The following is a 23,679-nucleotide window of genomic DNA, read 5'->3' on the forward strand; positions in this document are numbered from 1 at the left end:
AGCTTAAAATAATATTTTGGTGTTAAGTCCGTCTAGTACACCCATTTCAGAGCCTAACAAACATAACGGCAGTTCAGATTTCACGCACAAAGCGTAATGATTCACCCCTAACGCTATCTATCCAATAGAAAGCTACACCCCGAGCTTGTATTTAATCGCAGCTATAGATAACTGGGTTCTGTGAAAGGAAGGTCGGTAAGAAGAGAGCAACCAGTCACAAAGAGTTGTAGAAATGAGACTGTGCAATGACACAAGAAGAGATCCTTGCGCTGTATGTTGATATGCCTCCATGACGACACTGTTTGGTGGGAGTCCACCCATGCCATCACAGGCCGTTCCCAGTGCACCGTGCCCCACTATGCTGGTCGGTAAAGGCACGGCCGATCAATACAAAGGTAAACAATCACCAGGTGATTGAACAACAACTCACACAGAACATCATGGGGAATAACAACGCTTGTGGTGGTGAGAGCTGTGCCGGGAGACCACGAGGAAATACCTTGATCTGAGACACAGAAAGCGTAAGTTGAATAAGAACCGTAAATATTTATTATTCATATAAATTGATATTTTCCTCAAACTGTCAATCACACTAAAATCAGACATTGATTTTCACTTTTCTAACATCTTACTTGACGTATGCCTATAATGAACAGATACAACCGACTGACGCAGAAGGGTTTAGTAGAGGGTTGGGATCACTCGATAAAGGTTCCATAGAAGCCGACTTTGGTAACCGGCATCCCTGGCAAACTACTCTCATTTCATGCCACTACTTATCAAATATTCAGGAGTTCTGGTTATATTTGCTGTGGTATCGGTTTCGCCGCTTCAGTCAGTGACGACAGCAAATGCCAACACTGTTAGCAAGACGCGACGTGTGGTACTTCCTCGGGCACTGGGGCTGTGCCTCATCCTCCTCTCCTAATTATCTTCATCAACCAGAATCGAGGATCATTTAAGTCTTTCACGCGTACACGGAGCCGGTTGAGTTGTGTTGGTGACCCCAATGCCCGATTGCACTCACGCAGAGGTCGGGTAGACATTGTACAAAGACATGTTGGGATTTATGATTACCCTGTCATGGTCTGAGTGGACGCTAGACGCGGCTGTAGGTTGGAACGCCACCAAAAGGACTAGTCTTGTACGTTGACTGCCACGCTGTGATTCTTCAGGAATGGAGGGTATGTGACTGGTTATTAAATGTTGTGCTGACTGGCATTTGTTGTGGGTATTTGAGTTGAGGACATTGCTGTTGGGGCGACGGGTATCGCCATAGACAGTATTTCGTTATTCCTATGAGCGTTTTTACCGCTGTGGGTGTGACGGAAGAGGGGACAGATGGTATACATATAATGCATACATAAGGCGAGTATAATGAAAGATGATATTACACAATGCAAACATGCGATCATTATAAGAATAGATGGTGTGACATAATGCCCTCATGACGTCAATATAAGGATAGATTGTGTGAAATAAAGCACACATGACGTCAATATAAGGATAGATGGTGTGACATAATGTACTCATGAGGTCAATATATGGATAGATGGTGTGACATAATGCACACATGAAGTCAATATAAGGATAGATGGTGTGACATAATGCACACATGACGTCAATATAAGGATAGATTGTGTAACATAATGCACACATGAAGTCAATATATGGATAGATGGTGTGACATAATGCACACATGACGTCAATATAAGGATAGATGGTGTGACATACTGCACACATGAAGTCAATATTTGGATAGGTGTGTGACATAATGCACAAATGAAGTCAATATAAGGATAGATGGTGTTACATAATGCACACATGAGGTCAATATAAGGATAGATTGTGTAACATAATGCACACGTACGTTCATTATAAGGATAGATGGTGTGACATAAGGCACGTATGAGGTCAATATAAGGACAGATGTAAAACACAATGCACACGGTGAGTATAAGGATATATGATGATACAATGCACACATAAGGTGAATATAAGGACAGATGATAGAACATAATGCATACATAAGGTGAGTATAAGGAGAGATTATATAACACAATACAAACATAAAGCCAGTTGAAGGATAGATGCTATATAACACAATTCACACATAACGTCAGTAAGGATAGATGGTATAGCCGAATGCAACCAAGGTCAGTATCAAGATAGATGAAAACAATATAATGCATGTAAAAGGTGAGTATGAGGACAGACGATATAAGGTTATTATACATATAGCTGACGTAACATATTGCACACTCAAGAGCACCACAATGACAGAACATATAACATCATGCACACATCAGGTCAGAATAAAACTATGTAATGTAACAAACATGAGATCTACGTAAGGAAAAACCGAATATCAAATATGACGTGACGTCATCATACAGTTATGGCATCCATAAAACTCAATACACGTACGAATGTGGCCTTTTCCGTCGAGACACAAGTTGATAGGTTGCACTGCAGCCGCGCCTGCAGGTGGAAACTCGCTCTCTTCATCAGACGAATTTTGGTTTTACAACTGTCAAGACAGACATTCGTGTTTATCTTTCTTCTCTTTTTAAAAAAGAAAAGAAGACATAGACAAATTATATAGATCACTGATACTAACATTTATACAAATAGTATTTCACTTATAAATACAATTATTTAATAGAAACAATTTTTCGTTTAAATTCTATATTAGAAGAAGAAAAACAAAAGAGTAAATATAAAACGTTAACGCCAGAGAGTAATCGGCCTCGATTATCTGCCGAAACTGATTCCATTTGGCTTAAAAGGCAAAATAGTGGTGAAAATTACATGAATGGATCACTGAAAATCAGTGATGTCATCAGGTGTTCGCGAAAAGAGTAAACATGTCCTACCTGCTCTACTGGTAGTGAGTGAGTGAGTTGGGTTTAACGCCGCTTTTAACAGTATTCCAGTTATATCGCAGCGTGTCAGCTTAATGTGGGAGGAAAGCCCGAAGTGATGCAGGTCTCAGACGTTTACAACTTCGGTGAAACCCACAGGCACTGGTATGGTGCTGACAAACCTAGAAACCTAATCAGGGCGAACCGGGATTCGAGCCCACAATAATAAGTTTCTGGCGTGCCCAAGGGACCCAACTCTGCACAGCGAATCGCGGCGCCTTAGACGACTGGACCACCCGTGCCCCCTCTACTGGTAGCACCCGCCACTCACACATTCTGCATGAAAAGTAAGTGTATGTTGTCTTACGCCGCACAGAAGTACTCCTGCCATACGACGGCGCCGAGTACACAGTCGAGTAAGCCTGTTTAAAACAACACACCCTTGGATTAATACAGAACAGAAAATATATGGTTTGACGTTAGGACATAGCGCAGTGTGACCATCCGAAAATCCTCATATCAGCATGAACATACAACGGAATTGGATATGCCATACATTGACACAGAATCGATGGCTGCCCTAAGGTTTTACCTACTTGTGGATTCCTGGGCATGCGCTACCAAGGTCCCGTGTTGTGCAGCTAGCACGGACGTCAAGTAACACGTCATACCCTTACGTCAATGTTTGTGTAATCGTGCACGTCTTGTGTGCCACATTGGGGGTATGCTTCGAATCTTAAAGGAAGACCTTCTCGGGCATATTGGACATCCTGGGAAGTTCGATTCTAGTCGATCAAAACACTTCCGTATATCTATCTGTCCGCTAGCTCAATCCTGCAAAACCCGCGGGGACTCCGAGTAAGAGAAGAAGCTTCCGGAAACTTATTGCGACAGGAAGCTATTGCTTGTAGTAAATATTGCGTGGACCTATGCTCATGATGTCAATCACTGGGTTGTCTCGTTCAGAATATATTATATACATACCGCTGTCATATAGCTGGAATGTAGTTGAGTGAAGCGTTAAAGAACAAACAAACAATTCTTTAATTTGCATCAATCTAGTAGACAGGTTACACCAATTAAACAAAGACAAGGTATAAATATATAAAGTCTAGATAAATGACCTAGAGATGATATTGAGGGCATGTTTGAAAGGTAGTAAACAAATCACGCAATGTTAAGCCAGTCAGTCCACTGTCCACATACCTGACACTGAAGGGTTTCCCAGCCTGACGTTGTCTCACTTTGAAACCCAGATTTAACATCTCCGTGATCGAAAGTAAAATGCATCTTTCTATCACCGGTGACTTGGTACCAACAACCAGTTAGGATTGCATCCACCTCAAGGAGCTGAGAATACACTGTACACTGGTCCATTTAACGGGAAATAAAAGAGGTACTTTTTAAACATGCCTGGCCAGTGTTGGGTTTTCCCTTCATGACCAGATTGATGTAATTACAGTGTCACATTAAAAAAGAGCTTGTTGGGTAGCCGAGTAGTTATAGCGTTCGCTCGTCACCCCGAACGCTCGGGTTCTGTTCCCACATGAGTGCAATGTGTGAAGTACATTTTCGGTTCCCTCGCCGTACCGATACCCATTCAAAATTTAATAATAAAAGTAAATACGTAGTCCTGAAATTAGTCGTGACATAGCTGTCAGTGCCCCTGTGTTAGTCGGGGTCAGATTGGTAAAGGTGCACTTGTCCGCTTCTATCAGACGCGTAGTTGATTCTCGGCTATCTCAAACTCCTCCCGCATGTGGCATTCTAAGAATGATCAAGATAGAGGCCTGAATTTCCTTCAGAATTACTGCGAAAAGACAATCGCTGTGAAACCTCTTTTGTATGAATGATTCATAACTTCCTTTACTACGTTTCAATAAATCCCCGTCGGGAACAGAACATGATTCGTTCTCCACCTGGAATGTACACGTTCTGACGGCAAAGCTCTGCCAGGAAACTGATAGCCACCGGTAATGGAGATGTATATGGAGATTATCACATGGTGTGTGGTTCAGGACATCCGAGTATTGTGACAAACCCGTGGATGTAGCAACCTCTTTATTGTAGACACTTTATGAAATGAAGCTAAGAAAAATATTCTGTACTTGAAACCGTATCGAGCATCTCGTGGTGGGTGTCATGAATAATTGACACAGCGATAGAGGGTGGTGGCCAAATTTATCACAACTATAAAATAACTTTGATCCAGTGGATCAACACGGCACAAAGACATGTAGCATACCTACTTATTAATGCAACTACCGATACTGCCATAAAGCGCGCATGTGTTACCCACAAGGTAAAACAAATTGTAATTTGCATGTGGTACCCTCAGAATCAGGAATAAGAATATGGCACATTTTAGTTTAAATATTAATGTCATATAAAAGTAGAAAAGAAACGTATTATGAAAACATAATTTATAATCTGTTTAAAAATACATTTGACTTCCTGGAACATGGGGTATAAAGTTGACTCAATCATAGCGGTATACATGATACTGTTGACGTTGATACATCGACAGTGGTAAAGTTATTAATGTTGTTTTCATACACGGTGACATTCAGATGTTGGGCACATGACACCATGACAGTTCTAGAACAGACGATCCAGTGATTGCTGTTATGTGCAACGAACCATGCCTTCGTTACTTCGTAATACAGTTAACTACGGTTATACCGAACACGCTTATAACGAACTAACGGATATAACGAACTAACTTTTTAGTCCCGACTATTTGCTGTAGTTATGCTGTATATATGCTTATAACGAATTACGGTTATAACGAACTAAAATTTGTAGTCCCTTTGAGTTCGTTATAACCGTAGTTTACTGTACCATGACGAGCTTGTCCAAACGATCCATTTTGTCACCCCTTACGACCAGCAGAGGTTGCTGCGGGCCCTCGGGGTACATATGACACTAATGATGCTCAAACAACGCTATGCGGATGTGACCGCCTCCGTGGTCTAATGGCAGAGCGTCCGCCCAAAGAGCGGAAGGTCCGGGGTTCGATCCCCAGCCGCGTCATACCAAGACGTTAAAAGTGGTACTTGTTGTTACCCTGTCTGGCGCTCGGCATTAAGGGGCTAAAACAAGGACAGGTCGGCTCAGAGTCAGTATACTGTGTCTGAGTGGGGTATTCATGTTAAACTGCGGCATGATATCTCAGTGTGCTAGCACTATAAATCGGCATCAGTCCGGACTAGTACAAGCACACACACACACATACACATACACGTGCATGCACGTCGCTATATAAGTGCAATAATCTTGCACGCGACGTTAAACCCCATTTCACCTTACCTTATGCGGATGCCTTCGTCCATATTAGACATGTAAAATATATATTATTATATCTATTTCGATTGCCAACGTGTTTTCTCTGCGATATCAGGAGTATAGTCTCCCTGGTAATGTCTACAACACTGTAAACTGGCTAGGTGAGTTATCTCCCGCCCTGCCGTTATGTAAATGTGTTTTTATCAATATTTATTGTGCTGTGTTGGGGCGACCCTGGGCAACACATACAGTAATGAAGCCTGGGTTGGCAGGCAACATCACACGTAGCCATTGTATGATGAGCAAAACAGTTCGACAATGGATTGAAGTAACCTTTTTTGTAGGTGCTACCATGGAGATGATGTAATACCTGTCCCACGGATCCGCACAATAATAGTCGTGCAAATACACATGGTTGTTTTTCAATACACACCCGATCGTATTATAGGACTGACGAAATTCCTTATATCTCTGGCAGAAATAGGAATCGAGTTATTTCAATGTCTACTCTCTCACGACAGAGACTACTAATAACATCCATTTCGCGAACACCTGGTAACATGACCGTGAGTGTAGTTTCTTGAAAGTATTACACCAAAGGCCGACCCAGAGGTGGTGGTGTGTATGGGGGTTGGTGCGGTGCGGTGCGGTGCGGTGCGGTGCGGTGCGGTGCGGTGCGGTGCGGGGCGTGGCGGGGCGGGGCGGGGCGGGGTGGGGCGGGGTGGAGTGGGATGGGGTGGTGTGGTGGCTCCAGCGGCTTCGCCACTTCCCATTTTGAAAAGCAGATATAGTATTTTGTTGTAGGCAATAAAAATATCTGAGAGAGGATTTTCATATTTTGGACCCTTCCCTTTTAAAAATGCTTGATTCGCCCTTGTAACTTATTGCTTCCACTTTGTGTGTACAGTGAAATGCTAGAATTAATATATGTGTATAGTGAAATGGTAGAGTTAATATATGTGTATAGTGAAATGCTAGAATTACTCTATGTGCACATGGAAATGCTGGAGAAACTATTTGTATGAAGAAATACTAGAATTAACATATGTGTATATAGTGAAGTGCTTGGCATATACATGAACATACCAACAGTCTACATATATTCAGTAGCCATGGGAACGGTAGTTAAAAATAATTTATGTCCATGGCTCCGATGTACAAAGCAGTAAGAAATATTATAAACATATTCCTGCGACTCCCTCCCCCGCACCGCATCAGTGCCCAACCCCTCACTTCCTCATTCGCTGCTGCTACCTATCAACCACCCACCATCATTGCCACAGCTTGAAGACTAGCTACCTGGTGAACAATGATTATTATTTGCATTAATGTGTTTATCGATCTATGTCTCAGTGGTCGTAAAATGTTGAATTTGAATAAGGTCGATAGAAACAATTTTTTGTCGTAAAATATTTGAAAGAGTTGGTAACATTTAGTAAACTTCCGACCAATCATTTGTCCGAAAATTCCCTGTTTGTCATCGTTATCTTACATAACTTGATATTTCACGATGACTTAATAGCGTTACAATACTATTTATTAATAATTAATGAACAATAAAATACAATTTTGTCAATGCTGGGCTGAAGCATACGTACATAGTTAATGATGTCTCGTATGAATATATAATATATATCTGTTCGACATTTGCGTTCATCGTTCACACATTGTGTAATAAGATGTGGTTAGACACAGCCAACGCAGCTACCAGGCTTGCAATACCAAGCGCAGCGGGTAACTGTGGTGTGAAGGCGATGCTTAATGAAACCATCCTATTAATGATTGATGCCTTTATTTTCAGGGAGGTCATGCAACGCGAAACCGGAGATGCCATTCCTCGACCATGTTCAGAACCTAATCAGCCTACATTTCTCAAGATGTGAAGAAGGGACACTTTAGAGATACTTCTTCCTTGTTTCAACATGGCGTCCAATAGAGACCATTTGAGCTTGAAAAAGAAACGTAATGAAGAGATTAAATCTCTGTTGGGTCCCTGTATGATAAGCTTCGCCATCCCCCTGTTTATACCTGGATTGACCATTACCCTCGTGGCCTTTAGTGATGAGACTGGATTTTCGAAATATGGAACTTTACATGTCGTAGGCATCCTTATATTATCAGCAGCGTGTGTTTTATTGGTGGTAGGGTGTGTTATCAAGTGCACGTGTAAGTCTAAAGTGTTTCCTATGATGCAAGTTGCTTCTCATAAAGTAACGACTCATGAAAAACCAAAACAAATGATAGGCGTGACCTTAACCAGAGATCGATTACCTCCCTTGAATCATGGTCCACTTCCAGGAGGGTCTTCCATACCACGTGACCATGTATCCAGAGTCCCAGCAAGGAGCTTACCTACAACCGATTCAGGGAGTGATTCTGGAGACATGACAGTTTCTGCCTCGGAGGACGATCAAGACTCTCCTCATTTGGAGCCGACTAATTTCGATGGGCTTCCAGCTAACAATTTCATGTTGGAACCGTCCAATAACAACATTGATAAAACAAAATCTGGGCGAAAAGAAACAGCTATATTGATAGAAAATACGGACTCCAGTAAGTCTTATGGTGTAACGAACACTACAAGTGCTCTGCAAGTTCAAAATGCAGCGTTTCTAATGGAAGATGAGAGACAATCAACCAAGGCGAACCTTGCATGTCCTTCCTACACAGACTTACGGCATAATGGCCGAGAACACAGGACATCAGATGCCAGGGACACCCCATCGGAGCAAGGCCGTCAGGTATCTCCAGAGATGGAGACGCGATTGCGGAAACCAGCGAGTGGCTGGCTTTCGAGGCAGTCCGACGACAGGTATGTATACAGTTCTTATTTTCTTCACATTATCATAATCAGAATATATAAACGACAAAAGTCATTCTACTATCGTAAGACATCTCTATGTAAAGCAGAGCTCATTGTATGATTCTGACTTTATCGAAAGCGTTGTGTTTATGAATAACTATGAAATAGTGATGACACCATGCGAAAAGTTGAGCGTTTCCCGCCCTACCGGTTGCACCCGATAAACAAGACATGCAAGGCAAATCACCCGATAAACAAGACATGCAAGGCAAATCACCCGATAAACAAGACATGCAAGGCAAATCACCCGATAAACAAGACATGCAAGGCAAATCACCCGATAAACAAGACATGCAAGGCAAATCACCCGATAAACAAGACATGCAAGGCAAATCACCCGATAAACAAGACATGCAAGGCAAATCACCCGATAAAAAACGGAAACATATGGTAAAGTCAATATGAGGAGCTGCATCGGACATAATATTTGTCACTGATGCGTCAAATTTGGAGTTGTCCTCCACGTATCTACCATAATTATGTTTGAAAGCTTCACTGATGCTTTGAATGTTGTATCCCGTATCAAACAACCGTTGAGCAAAAATCGTATGACGGTCTTTGAAATCTTGGTAGAAAGAGAATGATCGATTGGACCTCCAAAGTTGTGACATGAGGTCACCAAGGGCGGGAGCTGCTGGAATATTGCTCCACATGAAAGGAAACATAAAGTCATTCCTCTTAGTCTCGTTGGTATGTTTTTGTCACTCTGAATCTTTATGCATAGAACGAAATATAAATATGAAACAGACAGATGAGGCGGTTTCTAGTTCAGGTTTGTTAATCAAACAGTGGTGGTGGGGAGTGGCTTTTTTACCATTATTGATCGATATGAAGATAATCGATGTGCCTGAACTACAAACTTCTTGGCCATATTTCTTTGTTTATATTTTGCCATTCCGAGCAGTAATTCCGATTCAGAAACAAGTGGTACCCTACTTGTGGCCTGAGTGTTTATTCCGAAATTTCACAAAGATGAGGAAGTCAAGAATTTCTCACATTGTATTGTTTGTCTTTCATCTCTCACAAATTATCCCGAACCTCTGAAGATATGAAACTGTATCTGTGGTCCCCTTGTTGAGTAACACGTGCCCCATGCATCAAGAGATGAATTTGTCTTGAAGTTTGTCGTGTGGGATAGTGGTGTACAAAGTTGAAAAATCAAATGTTTTGACATAATTAAACTCTTCCCTGAGGTTGCAAAAATTCAAAAAATCCTTTGAGTTTTTGAGAATCCACCTGCTAGTCATTCCCCTTGCCACAAGTACTTTCTGTGAATATATAGAAAATATTTTCGCAATTGTATTAAGGAGTATGGCTAATCTTTGAGACAGGGATTTGGTGGTACATTTGCTGGACCCAGCAATATCTATTGAGTTTTATGGAGCTTTGGAATCCAGTGCCAAAAAGAAATTGTGTTCAGGTTTTAGAGTCAAGTCAAAAGTTGATGATAGTACTGATGCGTGGTTTGGGCAGATAACATATTCCCTACTTTAACATATTGGCCTTACATGATGCACTATAATGTCACGTGAAAGACCAAGTTCTTTGTCTGAACACTAAATGTGGTGATTCCATGCAATGAAACATGTACATATTATCTTAATGAACTTTCGGTTAGTACTGTCATCTATGTCGATTCAATTGGCTGTAAAGAGATGCGTCCTTCAGGCGTGCCAGAATCCCATGCTACAAATTCGCCCTGATTGTGTTTTTTGTTTGTGTCAGCACCGCGAGCGTGCTCGTGAGCTTATGCAAATTGGTTAACGTCTAAGACTAGCCTCAATTTAGCCAATCCATACAGAAATGAACAATTCATTGCTGGTATTAATTTCACATGGATGTCGGCAATACTCTCTCAGATATTTACGATTTTGCTACTTTTTTTTGTGTGTGTGCAGATTATATTATTGATGAGGTATAAACGGATGGTTGACTGTCATTTTCTGGTTTTTGTTTCGTTTGACGACGCTTCGTCGTATTAAATCTGAGTTTCCTTGTAATTGTTACAATGAAGATTGTCACTTGGTATAACCTTCTTTGACACTTATGATCAATTTCGGCAATGGCTTTGCATTTCGCAAGGACAAAGCGGGTATTGCAATGTCTGCAATAGATTTACTTCCAAATAATTTTAGTGAGTGATTGAGTCAAACGTAGTGCGTCACCCATTTTATTTCAAGTGGCATTATTATGTTCGTGTTAATATTTATATTATTGAAACATTCCAAAACAAGTTAAAAATTCCATAGAGTCTCGTGGTAAAAAATGGTGTCTAGCCGGGAGAGCCACATTTCAGAAATGGCTATTGCCGGTAGAGCCACATTTTCAGCTGAGTGCATTTCACCTATTCTAGCGGGTAATTAATTAATCCGATTACCGATACCTTTAAATGAGTGTCCCACATTTAAATTACTAAGCGTGGTGTTCTTTAGAGATCAAAGTTGGTCTTACTTGACATTGAGTTCATATTTAAGTGACGTCCCTCCCAGACTGAAGGAGGCGACCAGTTCCTACACCGTGTTAGTGACGACGATGAGGAGGTGAAGAAGCTGGTGAGAAGAGCTCCTGCCCTCCCTTTAGTACCTCGTGTGGCTTGATGCCATTGCTGACTCTCCTGCTGGCCCTAAAGTGACTGCCTTCATGGACTACGTGACAACCAGTTGGGTTCAAGGAGGGGCCTTCATGCCAGAGATTTGGAACCATTTCGAAAACCAAGGCCACCATACCAACAATCACCTGGAAGGGTGGCACAACAAGATAAAGAAACTTGCCAAGAAGTGCCACCCGACCATCTACGAGGTAGTGAAGCTATTTCAGCGAGAGCAGTCACTCAAAGAGGTTACAGTCCTGAGCCTCTCTCACCAGTGGTCAGAACCTTCACGAAGAAAGAAGTACAAGGTAATCGATGCACGTATTGCGTCCCTCAAGATCCAGCTCCTGAACCAACACTTGAGTTAGATGGAATATGCTGACCACGTGGGCGACCCCCTTTCTTCTGCAGTAAAGACAATAAATCCATTATGCTATTCATATTCATCAATGTAAAGTTTTGATGAATATGTTACTGTTATCCTTGTTGAATAAAAAATGAGAAAACAAGACTTGTTTTGTTATATACGGTAACCTGTTAGAATCACAAAGCATGTTTTGACAGCATAGCCGCGAGAGCCACATTATACAATCACGCAACCATAACCATTGCCGCGAGAGCCACATCAATTTGGGCTATCTATTTTCGAAATGTGGCTTTGCCGGGCTGTAACCTAAAAAATACTTCAGTTTAACTGTCAATCATTTCCAGTACTAGCGAGCCAGTGGTCACCGGCAGTTTCTATCTCATACCGGGATTCTTTAGTTTATTTGGTTCAGTGACAACAATTTGCTACTAATATTTCCTAGGCATCAAATACACCCCAACAATTACAGAGGCATATCACTGATAGACTCCATGTATAAGATATTCATGTCACTTCTATTTTAAACAATCGGTTACGACAGTGGTGTGATGAAAGTGATATTATTCATGAGACACAAGCAGGATATAGATCAAATTATTCCACTGCTGATCATATATTTTCCCTCCATGCAATGATCCAGAAATATCCCTGTACACAGAACGGGAGTTTCTACTGTTTGTTTATTGATTTTTCAAAAGCTTTTGATACTGTTAAACATGATGTATTACTGCCACGCCTTAAAAATGTGGGTATAAATGACAAAATCTTCAATATTCTTTCATCAACGTATTCACAGCTATCAGTCTGTGTGAGAACTTCAAATGGACTTTCTAGTTACTAAAATAGTAAATACTGTAAACATATGTGAGAGCACGTTTCAGGTTGCACCAAGCACATACATGGTATGTTCCTATTGAAAATATGGACATATAATGAGCTGTTCTTTTGAAAAACAAAGTTTCTTGTTATCAGTAGGGTGGGCGGTGAGGTAGCCTAGTGGTTAAAGCGTGCGCTTGTCACGCCGAAGACCCGGGTTCGATTCCCCACATGGGTACAATGTGTGAAGCCCATATAACAAAAAGCCTACGCCACCACCCTCTCTGCCTTACGAGTATACGAGTTCTCTTAATGTCCCAGGTAGCTTTATGATCATGTAATTGAAGTCTTTGTCTGAATTTTTCGTTACAACTAAAATGAATTAATTCTAATATTTAATGGTTTGAAACTCATAAAATAAACAATATTTGATATGTAGGTCCGATTAACAGGCAACTCTACATCTGTCTGTACATCTCTAATTAAATATTCACACAATACTCATTTTACTTGTACTCTTATCCTCACAAAGCCTATTTAGTTACCGTTTACCATATTCATGCTGACTGATATTGTGTCGCTATCTATTAACAGACTGTATTATATATAAGGCGCTAGGCAGAAAAGGTGTAAATCTACAACCCCATGTCTGAATGGACGCCGGGTATGGACACTTAATATAAGATTATGTTGAGCTGATAAATCAGATTTATGCAGGAACAATTCCAGGATCATGGGTGAAATACATAATTTATACTTCTGCCCCATTATGTCGACAATGGCGTCCTTATTTACAAGATAAAACTGGTAACACTTGAAATAACTGTCTCCAAAAGCAGAGTAAATTGTTCGATTCCGACACTATCATGAGCGTGATGATACCTAGTGTTCGCGAAAAGGTGAGCGTAATATCCTGCACCACCCGTGGCAGCCGTCACAAGCATGCAAAAGCAAGTCAACATCTAACCAGAAAAACCCCAAACAAAACACGTGAACACACGGCACAAGTCAAAACAGGGATTGCATCGGACATCACCTTTGTCACTATGCGTCAAATTTGGAAATATCCTCCACACCTCTGCAATGGATGTTGTAACCTTGATCAAACAAAGTTGAAGTCATCCCCCTTGTCATACGGGCTTGTCATACAGTCCTGGAAGGTAACTGGCCATTTGATGGAAATTGAATATATCAAATCATTGACATACCTGAAGCTAACGTTAAACTTTTTGACAAAAATACCTTGTTTGGACTTTGCCAATCCGAACAGAAATGCGATTTATGTGCATAAACTGCATACATTCTGGGCCATTAGAGATGGAATTAGATGAATTAAAAGCGACAATGATCAAACAGGTAATGGGTTAGGAAGAAGGAATGGCAAAAGGCATGAAAGAGGACATAAAATCCCTGAAATCGGCGAAAGAAGGGAAATCAAGCACAGAAAAATAGGAGATAATGAGACTTAATATTGACGAACTTAACGAAAGAACGGAGAGAAAGGGTGGCTTTCTGGAAGATTTAGAAGCACATATAGAAGATCAAGAAAGGAGAAATCAGCGCAACAACGTGGTGCTTTATGGTATACCGGATAGACCGGATGAAACCTAAACGAAGAGTGAAAAAACTAGGAATTGCCAACGCCAGTGACACGAGCTTTTGAAAGAGCGCACAGGATCTCCAAAAAAAACCCCTAACAAAACAAAAATAACTATCGTTCGAATGTGTCACTTGGAAGACCAATGGTTATCGGTGAAACTGAGAGACATATTGAAACAGCACGGAGTAGAGATAGCAAATGAGACGAGCTGTATTCACTACGTACTACGAGCTGTATTAAAATCCCAGTAACAGATATTACGACAAAGGAAACAAACTTGTACAAGAGGAAAGGGACGACAGCAGCCTGAGGGAAGACGCCAGGACACCGGGTGCTGATACAGACCAGGAGCCAACACCAGGCATCTGGCAGGGGACACCGGGTGCTGATACAGACCAGAAGCCGACATCAGGCATCTGGCAGGGGACACCGGGTGCTGATACAGACCAGGAGCTGAAACCAGGCATCTGGCAGGGGACACCGGGTGCTGATACAGACCAGGAGCCGACATCAGGCATCTGGCAGGGGACACCGGGTGCTGATACAGACCAGGAGCTGAAACCAGGCATCTGGCAGGGGACACCGGGTGCTGATACAGACCAGGAGCCGAGATCAGGCATCTGGCAAGGGACACCGGGTGCTGATACAGACCAGAAGCCGACACCAGGCATCTGGCAGGGGACACCGGGTGCTGATACAGACCAGGAGCTGAAACCAGGCATCTGGCAGGGGACACCGGGTGCTGATACAGACCAGGAGCCGACACCAGGTATCTGGCAGGGGACACCGGGTGCTGATACAGACCAGGAGCCGACACCAGGCATCTGGCAGGGGACACCGGGTGTTGATACAGACCAGGAGCTGAAACCAGGCATCTGGCAGGGGACAGTCATATTGGTGATGTGGCCAGGGCAAGTGGAAGACAGTGATTATACGACGCACCAGGATGATTCCTCTGACACAGCGAGTCACACTGATGTGAATTGTGACAGAAATGTGAAATGTATATTTAAGAATTTCTGAAATCTGAAAAGCAGAGATGAGATTCTCAAAAGTATACAATATTTTAAATGTGCCAAATCACCTGGAATAGACACCATTCAGTAGATCTATTACTCCCTTCATTATCCGAAACACTTGTGAGAAAACGGAAATATTCCAGAATCCTTGTCAGTTGGCATGCTTAAACAAGGTGACACGGTGACCTGAACAATATGGATAATTATAGGTATTACTCTTCTGAGTATATGATGCAAAATATTTACCAACATAATAAACAAAAGATTAGTACATTTGGCAGATACAATTAAAAAAAATAAATACAACAGCCGATAAATTTACTTGCCCAAGGTGACACCACACGTTTTGACGTTTTTGTGTTTCGGGTGTATGAAAGCATTCGTTTTTCCACAATCTGGTCATCTACCATCGGACGAGTGGTTTCTTTTGAATGTAAAGGGTGTATGTACTGTACGCTAGGGGTAGAGACAACACTGTAAAGACCTGTTGGTCCCAAGGCTGAATAACAACCCGGTCACTAGCGAGATACGATCTCAGCACCTGGCGCTTGCTAGCCTGGCACTTTGACCGATTGTCCATTTAGCTCTGCAAATTCAAGATAATTAGGCACAAGGCATTCAGTTACATCCTGCTATTACTCAGCTGTTCTTGTTCTTATCTGCATATAATTTTATATTATTTTCCAGTATTATTAATGGTTTACAGAATCAGAGCTTGAACGTTATTGTTATGAATGGAAACTAGGAGTCAACAGAGATCAAACTGAAGACATTGTCTTCACAAGCGGAGGGCAGGGAAAAGAAATGGAAAAGAAAAATGGTTTTACAAAGGGAAATCTTTAGACATAACATTTTAATGAATACCTGGGTGTATTCTTTATTTACTATCGTCCATGGTATAAACATGCAAAACAAACATCATTACAATGTAAAAAGTGTTAATTAGTATACACAAACATATCAATGTCTTGGAATACATAACCTACAGGGGCGTTCGGGTAGCCTAGTGGTTAAAGCGTTCGCTTGTCACGCCGAAGCCCCGGGTTCTATTCCCGACATAGGTACAATGTGTGAAGCCCATTGCTGGTGTCACCCGTCGTGATATTGCTGGAATATTGCTATAAGCGGCGTAAAACCAGACTCACTCACTCATCACCTACAACTCCTGGTACCAAATATTTGATGATAACGTAAGCCCAATACTGCTATATGGATCAGTGGGGTTTAAAATTTTCGATAGAGGAAGTTCCTTTACATGCTTGTATGAAATTCCTAGGTGGTATTATGACATAAGGTGAATGTGGTGGACTCCCATTGTATATATACTCCTAAATCAAGGTTATCAAATATCGGCTAAGATTATTGAACATGCCTCCCCAATATTTTTCTCAGCAACCCATGCTTGCTGTAAGAGGCGACTATTGGGATCGGGTGATCAGGCTGCCTGATTCATGCATACCCCTTATCACAATTTCGTTGATCGATGATCATGATGTCAGTCACTGGACCGCCGTCATATAACTGAAATATTGCTGAGTGCGGCGTTAAACAACGAACGAACAAGCAAACAAACAACAAACAAATAGTTTTTAATCACCACATTGTCTTTCTAGGTTGATGGTGGCTTCGAAGATTTCATCTGAAACTCTCTCCCACTCGGAATCATCAGAGGTTACCGACGACCGTGATGCTGATGACGATGACGATGACGACGCAACGCTCACTGAAGCGTCACGAAACTGCAGCACTGTGCCGGAGATAGCTGATCTAGACCGGGATGATACTGTGGAGGTCGATAGGTTTAATAATGTATGGAGGGGAGAGAGTCAGAACTCTGTTGAAATATCCAGCGTGTTGTCGCAGGAAGAGTACTCCGAAGAGTCTCTGTCTGTTGTGTCCAAGGAACAGCTTGAGATCGCCGAGCCGAGCGGGTCACGGGGTCGAGCGTCCACTGACAGTGCTATGGAGAGCGGGGGTGACCACTCCAGAGCTCTGTCACGCAGGATCAGTGACAGACCAGAGGCAAACGGTCGGTTGATGGAGGATCTTGAGGGTGGGGGCGAACTACCAAGATCCCCGTCCCTCAGAGTTAGTGACAGAATTGAGCCCACAAATCGGCTTGGGGACGGTCTGGACTGGAGGAGTGCTCATCCCCGGGCTCTGCCCCGCAGGGTCAGTGACACCAGCTTCCGGTGATACTTGTGGAGCAGGAAGACTTTATCCAAAATGTTCTTATGTACTTTCATGCTACGTATAAATGCCCCTATCTCAGGGCAGGGCAGGGCAGGGCAGCGCAGGGCAGGGCAGGGCAGGGCAGGGCAGGGCAGGGCAGGGCAGGGCAGGGCAGGGCAATGTTACGATGCTGCATTTAGTTGCCTATCTCAAGGTGTGGTTTCGAGATTACAATGTACTGTAATGCTTCATTTGGTTGTCTATCTCAGGGCATAGCTCCAAGTGGACACTATGTTCTGATGACATGTACGGGTGCCTGTCTCAGGGCAGAGTTCCGTGTTTTTTATATATGTTCCTGCTCCAGGACACTCCGTTGACATAAGGGTGTGCTTGCTGTGCCCTCACAAACCAGCAGTATTACTTACAACGACACCGCTGTGATACGTAAATTGTATGATAGAGAAACACGTTTGCCGCATTTTCTTTTCTGACTATCTGTAGATACATGTCAACGGATCGTCATGTTTCTGTATACCTCACATGCTTTGTTCATTTAGAGTCTTGTGAAACCAGTGCTTATTTGTGAATACAAGGTTTCATTCAAAGCATATTTTTTTGTAATGATATATTTATATAATTCTAACATTCCCGCAAATCAAAACTATTTATCTCAGGTCAAAATGATAATGACTCCCCAGAATCCCCCTATTTCCCTCCACATTAAACCTGAAACGTCTCAACAGAAGGGGGCGTATACTTTGTGTTATCGCTATTAGATTAACTATCTGCAACGAGAACCTGTAAGATTATCAGATTTCAGGAAGTGAACATGATGCCTTTTGTTTCCTCACGTTGAGAAAAAGAACAGTGTATAGAAAAATGTTCAACTGATCGTAAAGAAATATTCCACCTTAACATTCCCCGTCGCATTAACAAGGATTGAAAGTTAAATGTTGTCTCGACGCGTAGGATTCGAAACAACATCGAGATAGCCAGACATGGAGATAAAGCTATCAATATGTAAGCACAAATACAATGATGGAAATTGAGTAATTGGGGATTTGGTTTTACTGCGGTGTTAAGTTAAATGTAAATGGATTAGTCATTTTGTGAAATATTAATAACTGCTACATCCTCGTTCACTTCTATTCCACCAAAATCTCCGGAACATACATGAAATATCATATATCAAATACATGTTTAACTTAATAGATGCTCAGTTCTGTCAATGAGTATAATTCCCCCAAACCCGAATCACCTCTCTCTGCTGGGGTTACCAGGGTTTTATATTTTACCTCATGGAGGAGCATGCATTTGTGGATCCCCTGCCATTTCACGTCTGGCATTGACATACAACCGACGCATTCAAAGACACTTGTAATTTGTCAGGCTGATTATCATTGCTTATGTGGCAGTTGTGCGTGTTTCTTTCCTTGTGACAATTCCATGTTATACATTGAGTTTATGAGTCGAGTGTGTCATAGATAAGGAATTGTATTGTGCTAGTCTTTCATATGTCAACATATATTCGTTAAAGAAGAGAATTTATGGATGTGAACTTCATTATTATGAGGAACACAATGTTTCGGAGTATATGATTACTCTTTCATCAGGTGATGAATGTCAACTTCTTTATCATGAGGAATACGACGTTTCAGAGTATATGCTTACTCCTTCATCGGGTGAATAAAGGTGATGAAGGAGTAAGCATATACTCCGAAATGTTGTGTTCCTCAAATTAAAGAAGTTGACATCTATAACTTCTCTTCCTTATGTGTATCACTTCTAAATGCCATCAAAGACTTCATATATTTGTTATTCTTAATGTAAGATACTTACCATACGGAATAACATGAGGGTAAACATGCCTTTTCATAAGATGTCATTGTTGATAGACGTTACATTCAAGTAACTATAGAAACTGTGTATGAATACATGAATGTTTGAGTGAACCGTCCAATCTTTCATATAGTGCCAAATGATTTGCAACCGGGTTTGTCTACATCAGGAAACCCTAAACATTTTGGGAACCGTAGCAAATAGTAAGTTGACATTGCATCGCTGTATGGAGCTAAAAGTAATCTTAGAGAGATGAGCTTATTTGGATATTTATCGAATCGTGATTTTAATTTTATCGAATGGGTTTATCGCATCGATGACATTATGAATTATGTGATAAATGGTTCATATCCGTATCATTATTTCCAAACGGTCAGTCTACTGCAGCAGCTTCGTGCACCTGAACACTGACATATATCAACAACTACTAATGAATGCACGTTTGTTTCTACAAATATCAGAATATAATGACATAAATTTGTTTTTGAATGTTTATATGTGCGATGAATTGGTATGCATATGAAGAGATTGTTTTTTTGTACTTTATGAATTTACCGATATTGTGATTTCTCACAAATATCACAAGGTTATTGGGGAGAAAGTTGTCTGAATAGTGAGTAGTCGAGAAAAGTCTAGTGTACTAGTGGACATGTACTCCACATATCTATGAATTCCAAGTGACTCTGTACATTCATAGGTCATTTACGCAATTACCAGTAACGTCAAATAAAGCGACAAAACCCTTTCCAATATCCAATCCGATTGTACGATTCCGACTATATCATGAGCATGTGTTTATGAATCACTATCAAATAGTTATGATACCAGGTGTTCGCGAAAAGGTAAGCGTATCCTGGCCCTAGGGTGGCATCCGTCACAAACACATGCAAGGACAAGGCAATTGTTCAACTGAAACACGGGATCATATAGTACAAGTCAAAATATGGAATTGCATTGGACATAATTTTGGTCACTAATGCATCTCTACAAAAAAACATTTTGAAATCTTTACTGAGCCCTTGAATGTAACCTAGATCAAACAACTTCTGAACCCTTATACCTAGATACCACCGATGCCAATGATTGTCATCCATAAATGATGCTTATGTTCTTAGAACTCTCGCACTTTGTTAATATAAATGTCAAAAGAAATCATACGTAAATAATGCAAATATCCAAATACAGCTTATACATTAATAAGCATACAGTTTGTAGGGAACCCGTACGCCAATACTATTAATGACCAAAAGAATACTTATGCAAATGTTGTGAGTGTCCTCAGAACTTATAGGTGTATACTCTAAATGTAAATGATATACATGTCCATACACATATCATACGTAACAGCTGTTAATGTCAAAAGCGCTCAAACGCAAGCCAACTGTCAATGTCATTAAAGCTTATTTTGTTTTTGTCCATTGACTAAAACGTAAGTATTGCTAACATCCAAAGACCCTTTACGTTTATATTGTTTATGTCCAAAGAGCTCACACCTAAATACTGTTAATGTCAAAGGAGATCGTACCTAAATGCTGTAATGTTCAAAGAGCTCATACCTAAATGCTGTTATGTTCAAAGAGCTCATACTTACATACTATTACTGTCCATGGAGCTCATACTTAAATACTGTTAATGTTCAAAGAGATCGTATTTAAATTATGTTAATGTCCAAAGAACTCCTACTTAAATACTGTCAATGTCCAAAGAGCTCTTGCCTGAATACTGTTGATATCCAAATGAGCTCATACCTAAATTCTGTTAATGTCAAAGTGGCTACTACCTAAATACTGTTAATGTCGAAAGAGCTCATACCTAAATACTGTTAATGTCCACCTAGCTAATACCTTAATTCGGTTTATGTCGAAAGAGCTCATATGTCAGTATTGTTAACAAACGATTATATTTGTTATGAAATTTACCATATTCACTGTATTGATAAATGTTGTTACATCTTTGTATAATCACGTGTTTATTGGTTCAGAGAAGTAATCAACAGTAACCTGCTGCAGGTTCGTTATTGAACTAGACTCTATTTTCTGCTTATGGCGTAGGTACGTAATACAAGGACAAATTTCGAATAAAAACTGTAAACACATATTAAAGAGGGTGTTGTGTGTTCATAATTGCAGCATACTAAAGAACTTTGTTCTTCATGAAAAACACAAGGCAGAGGAACTATGTACATTGTAACTGTATACACCAGACAGAAGAAATATATACACTGTAACTGTATACACGAGACAGAAGAAGTATATACACTGTAACTGTATACACCAGACAGAAGAAGTATATACACTGTAACTGTAAACACCAGACAGAAGAACTATATTCACTGTAACTGTATACACCAGACAGAAGAACTATATACACTGTAACTGTATACACCAGACAGAAGAACTATATACATTGTAACTGTATACACCTGACAGAAGAACTATATACACTGTAACTGTATACACCAGACAGAAGAACTATATACACTGTAACTGTATACACGAGACAGAAAAACTACATAAATTGTAACTGTTTACACCAGGCAGAGAAACGATATACATTGTAACTGTACACACTAGACAGAAGAACTATATACATTGTAACTGTATACACCAGACAGAAGTACTATATACACTGTAACTGTATACACCAGACAGAAGAACTATATACACTGTAACTGTACACACCAGACAGAGAAACTATATACATTGTAACTGTATACGCCAGACAGAAAAGCTATTTACACTGTAACTGTATACGCCAGACAGAAGAACTATATACATTATAACTGTATACACCAGAGAGAAGATCTATATACATTGTAACTGTATACACCAGACAGAAGAACTATATACACTGTAACTGTGTACACCACAAACAGGTGAACTATGTACACTGTTACTGTGTACACGAGATAGGGGAGTATGTACATTGTAACTGTATACACCAGACAGAAGAACTACATAAATTGTAACTGTTTACACCAGGCAGAGAAACGATATACATTGTAACTGTATACACTAGACAGAAAAACTATATACATTGTAACTGTATACACCAGACAGAAGTACTATATACACTGTAACTGTATACACCAGACAGAAGAACTATATACACTGTAACTGTACACACGAGACAGAAAAACTACATAAATTGTAACTGTTTACACCAGGCAGAGAAACGATATATATTGTAACTGTATACACTAGACAGAAGAACTATATACATTGTAACTGTATACACCAGACAGAAGTACTATATACACTGTAACTGTATACACCAGAGAGAAGATCTATATACATTGTAACTGTATACACCAGACAGAAGAACTATATACACTGTAACTGTGTACACCACAAACAGGTGAACTATGTACATTGTAACTGTGTACACGAGATAGGGAAGTATGTACATTGTAACTGTATACACCAGACAGAAGAACTACATAAATTGTAACTGTTTACCCCAGGCAGAGAAACGATATACATTGTAACTGTATACACTAGACAGAAGAACTATATACATTGTAACTGTATACACCAGACAGAAGTACGATATACACTGTAACTGTACACACCAGATAGAAGAACTATATACATTGCAACTGTGCACACGAGATAGGGAAGTATATACATTGTAACTGTATACGCCAGACAGAAAAACTATATAAATTGTAACTGTATACACCAGGCAGAGAATCGCTATACATTGTAACTGTATACACCAGACAGAAGACTATATACACTGTAACTGTATACACGAGACAGAAGAACTATATACATTGTAACTGTATACACCAGACAGAAGAACTATATACACTGTAACTGTATACACCAGACAGAAGACTATATACACTGTAACTGTATACGCTAGACAGAAAAACTATATGCATTGTAACTGTATACGCCAGACAGAAAAGCTATTTACACTGTAACTGTATACGCCAGACAGAAGATCTATATATATTGTAACTGTATACACGAGACAGAAGATCTATATACATTATAACTGTATACACCAGACAGAAGAACTATATACACTGTAACTGTGTACACCACAAACAGGTGAACTATGTACATTGTAACTGTGTACACGAGATAGGGAAGTATGTACATTGTAACTGTATACACCAGACAGAAGAACTATATACACTGTAACTGTATACACCATGCAGAAGAACTATATACATTGTAACTGTATACACTAGACAGAAGAACTGTATACACTGTAACTGTATACGCCAGACAGAAAAACTATATAAATTGTAACT

At 40.5% G+C, this 23,679-nt stretch overlaps 1 protein-coding gene across 1 annotated transcript; it reads left to right on the forward strand.

The window, feature by feature from the left end:
• The first annotated feature begins 299 nt into the window (after nucleotides 1-299).
• On the forward strand, nucleotides 300-17,673 carry LOC124142743. Its single transcript, XM_046511380.2, has 3 exons — nucleotides 300-521; nucleotides 7,951-8,961; nucleotides 17,018-17,673. Exons 2-3 carry the CDS (start codon nucleotides 8,072-8,074, stop codon nucleotides 17,598-17,600), a joined length of 1,473 nt encoding a protein of 490 aa, XP_046367336.1. The 5' UTR covers nucleotides 300-521; nucleotides 7,951-8,071; the 3' UTR covers nucleotides 17,601-17,673.
• The last annotated feature ends 6,006 nt before the right edge of the window (nucleotides 17,674-23,679 follow it).

This window comes from Haliotis rufescens, unplaced genomic scaffold (assembly GCF_023055435.1).
Source record: "Haliotis rufescens isolate VD_foot unplaced genomic scaffold, xgHalRufe1.0.p SCAF_20, whole genome shotgun sequence".
NCBI lineage: Eukaryota > Metazoa > Mollusca > Gastropoda > Lepetellida > Haliotidae > Haliotis > Haliotis rufescens.

What these genes read in the sequence shown, in the direction of transcription:
- LOC124142743 (XM_046511380.2), top strand. Translation starts at nt 8,072, where the DNA reads ATGGCGTCCAATAGAGACCATTTGAGCTTGAAAAAGAAACGTAATGAA. An exon ending in TCGAGGCAGTCCGACGACAG is followed by an intron (nt 8,962 to 17,017) that starts GTATGTATACAG and finishes TTGTCTTTCTAG; the next exon opens with GTTGATGGTGGCTTCGAAGA.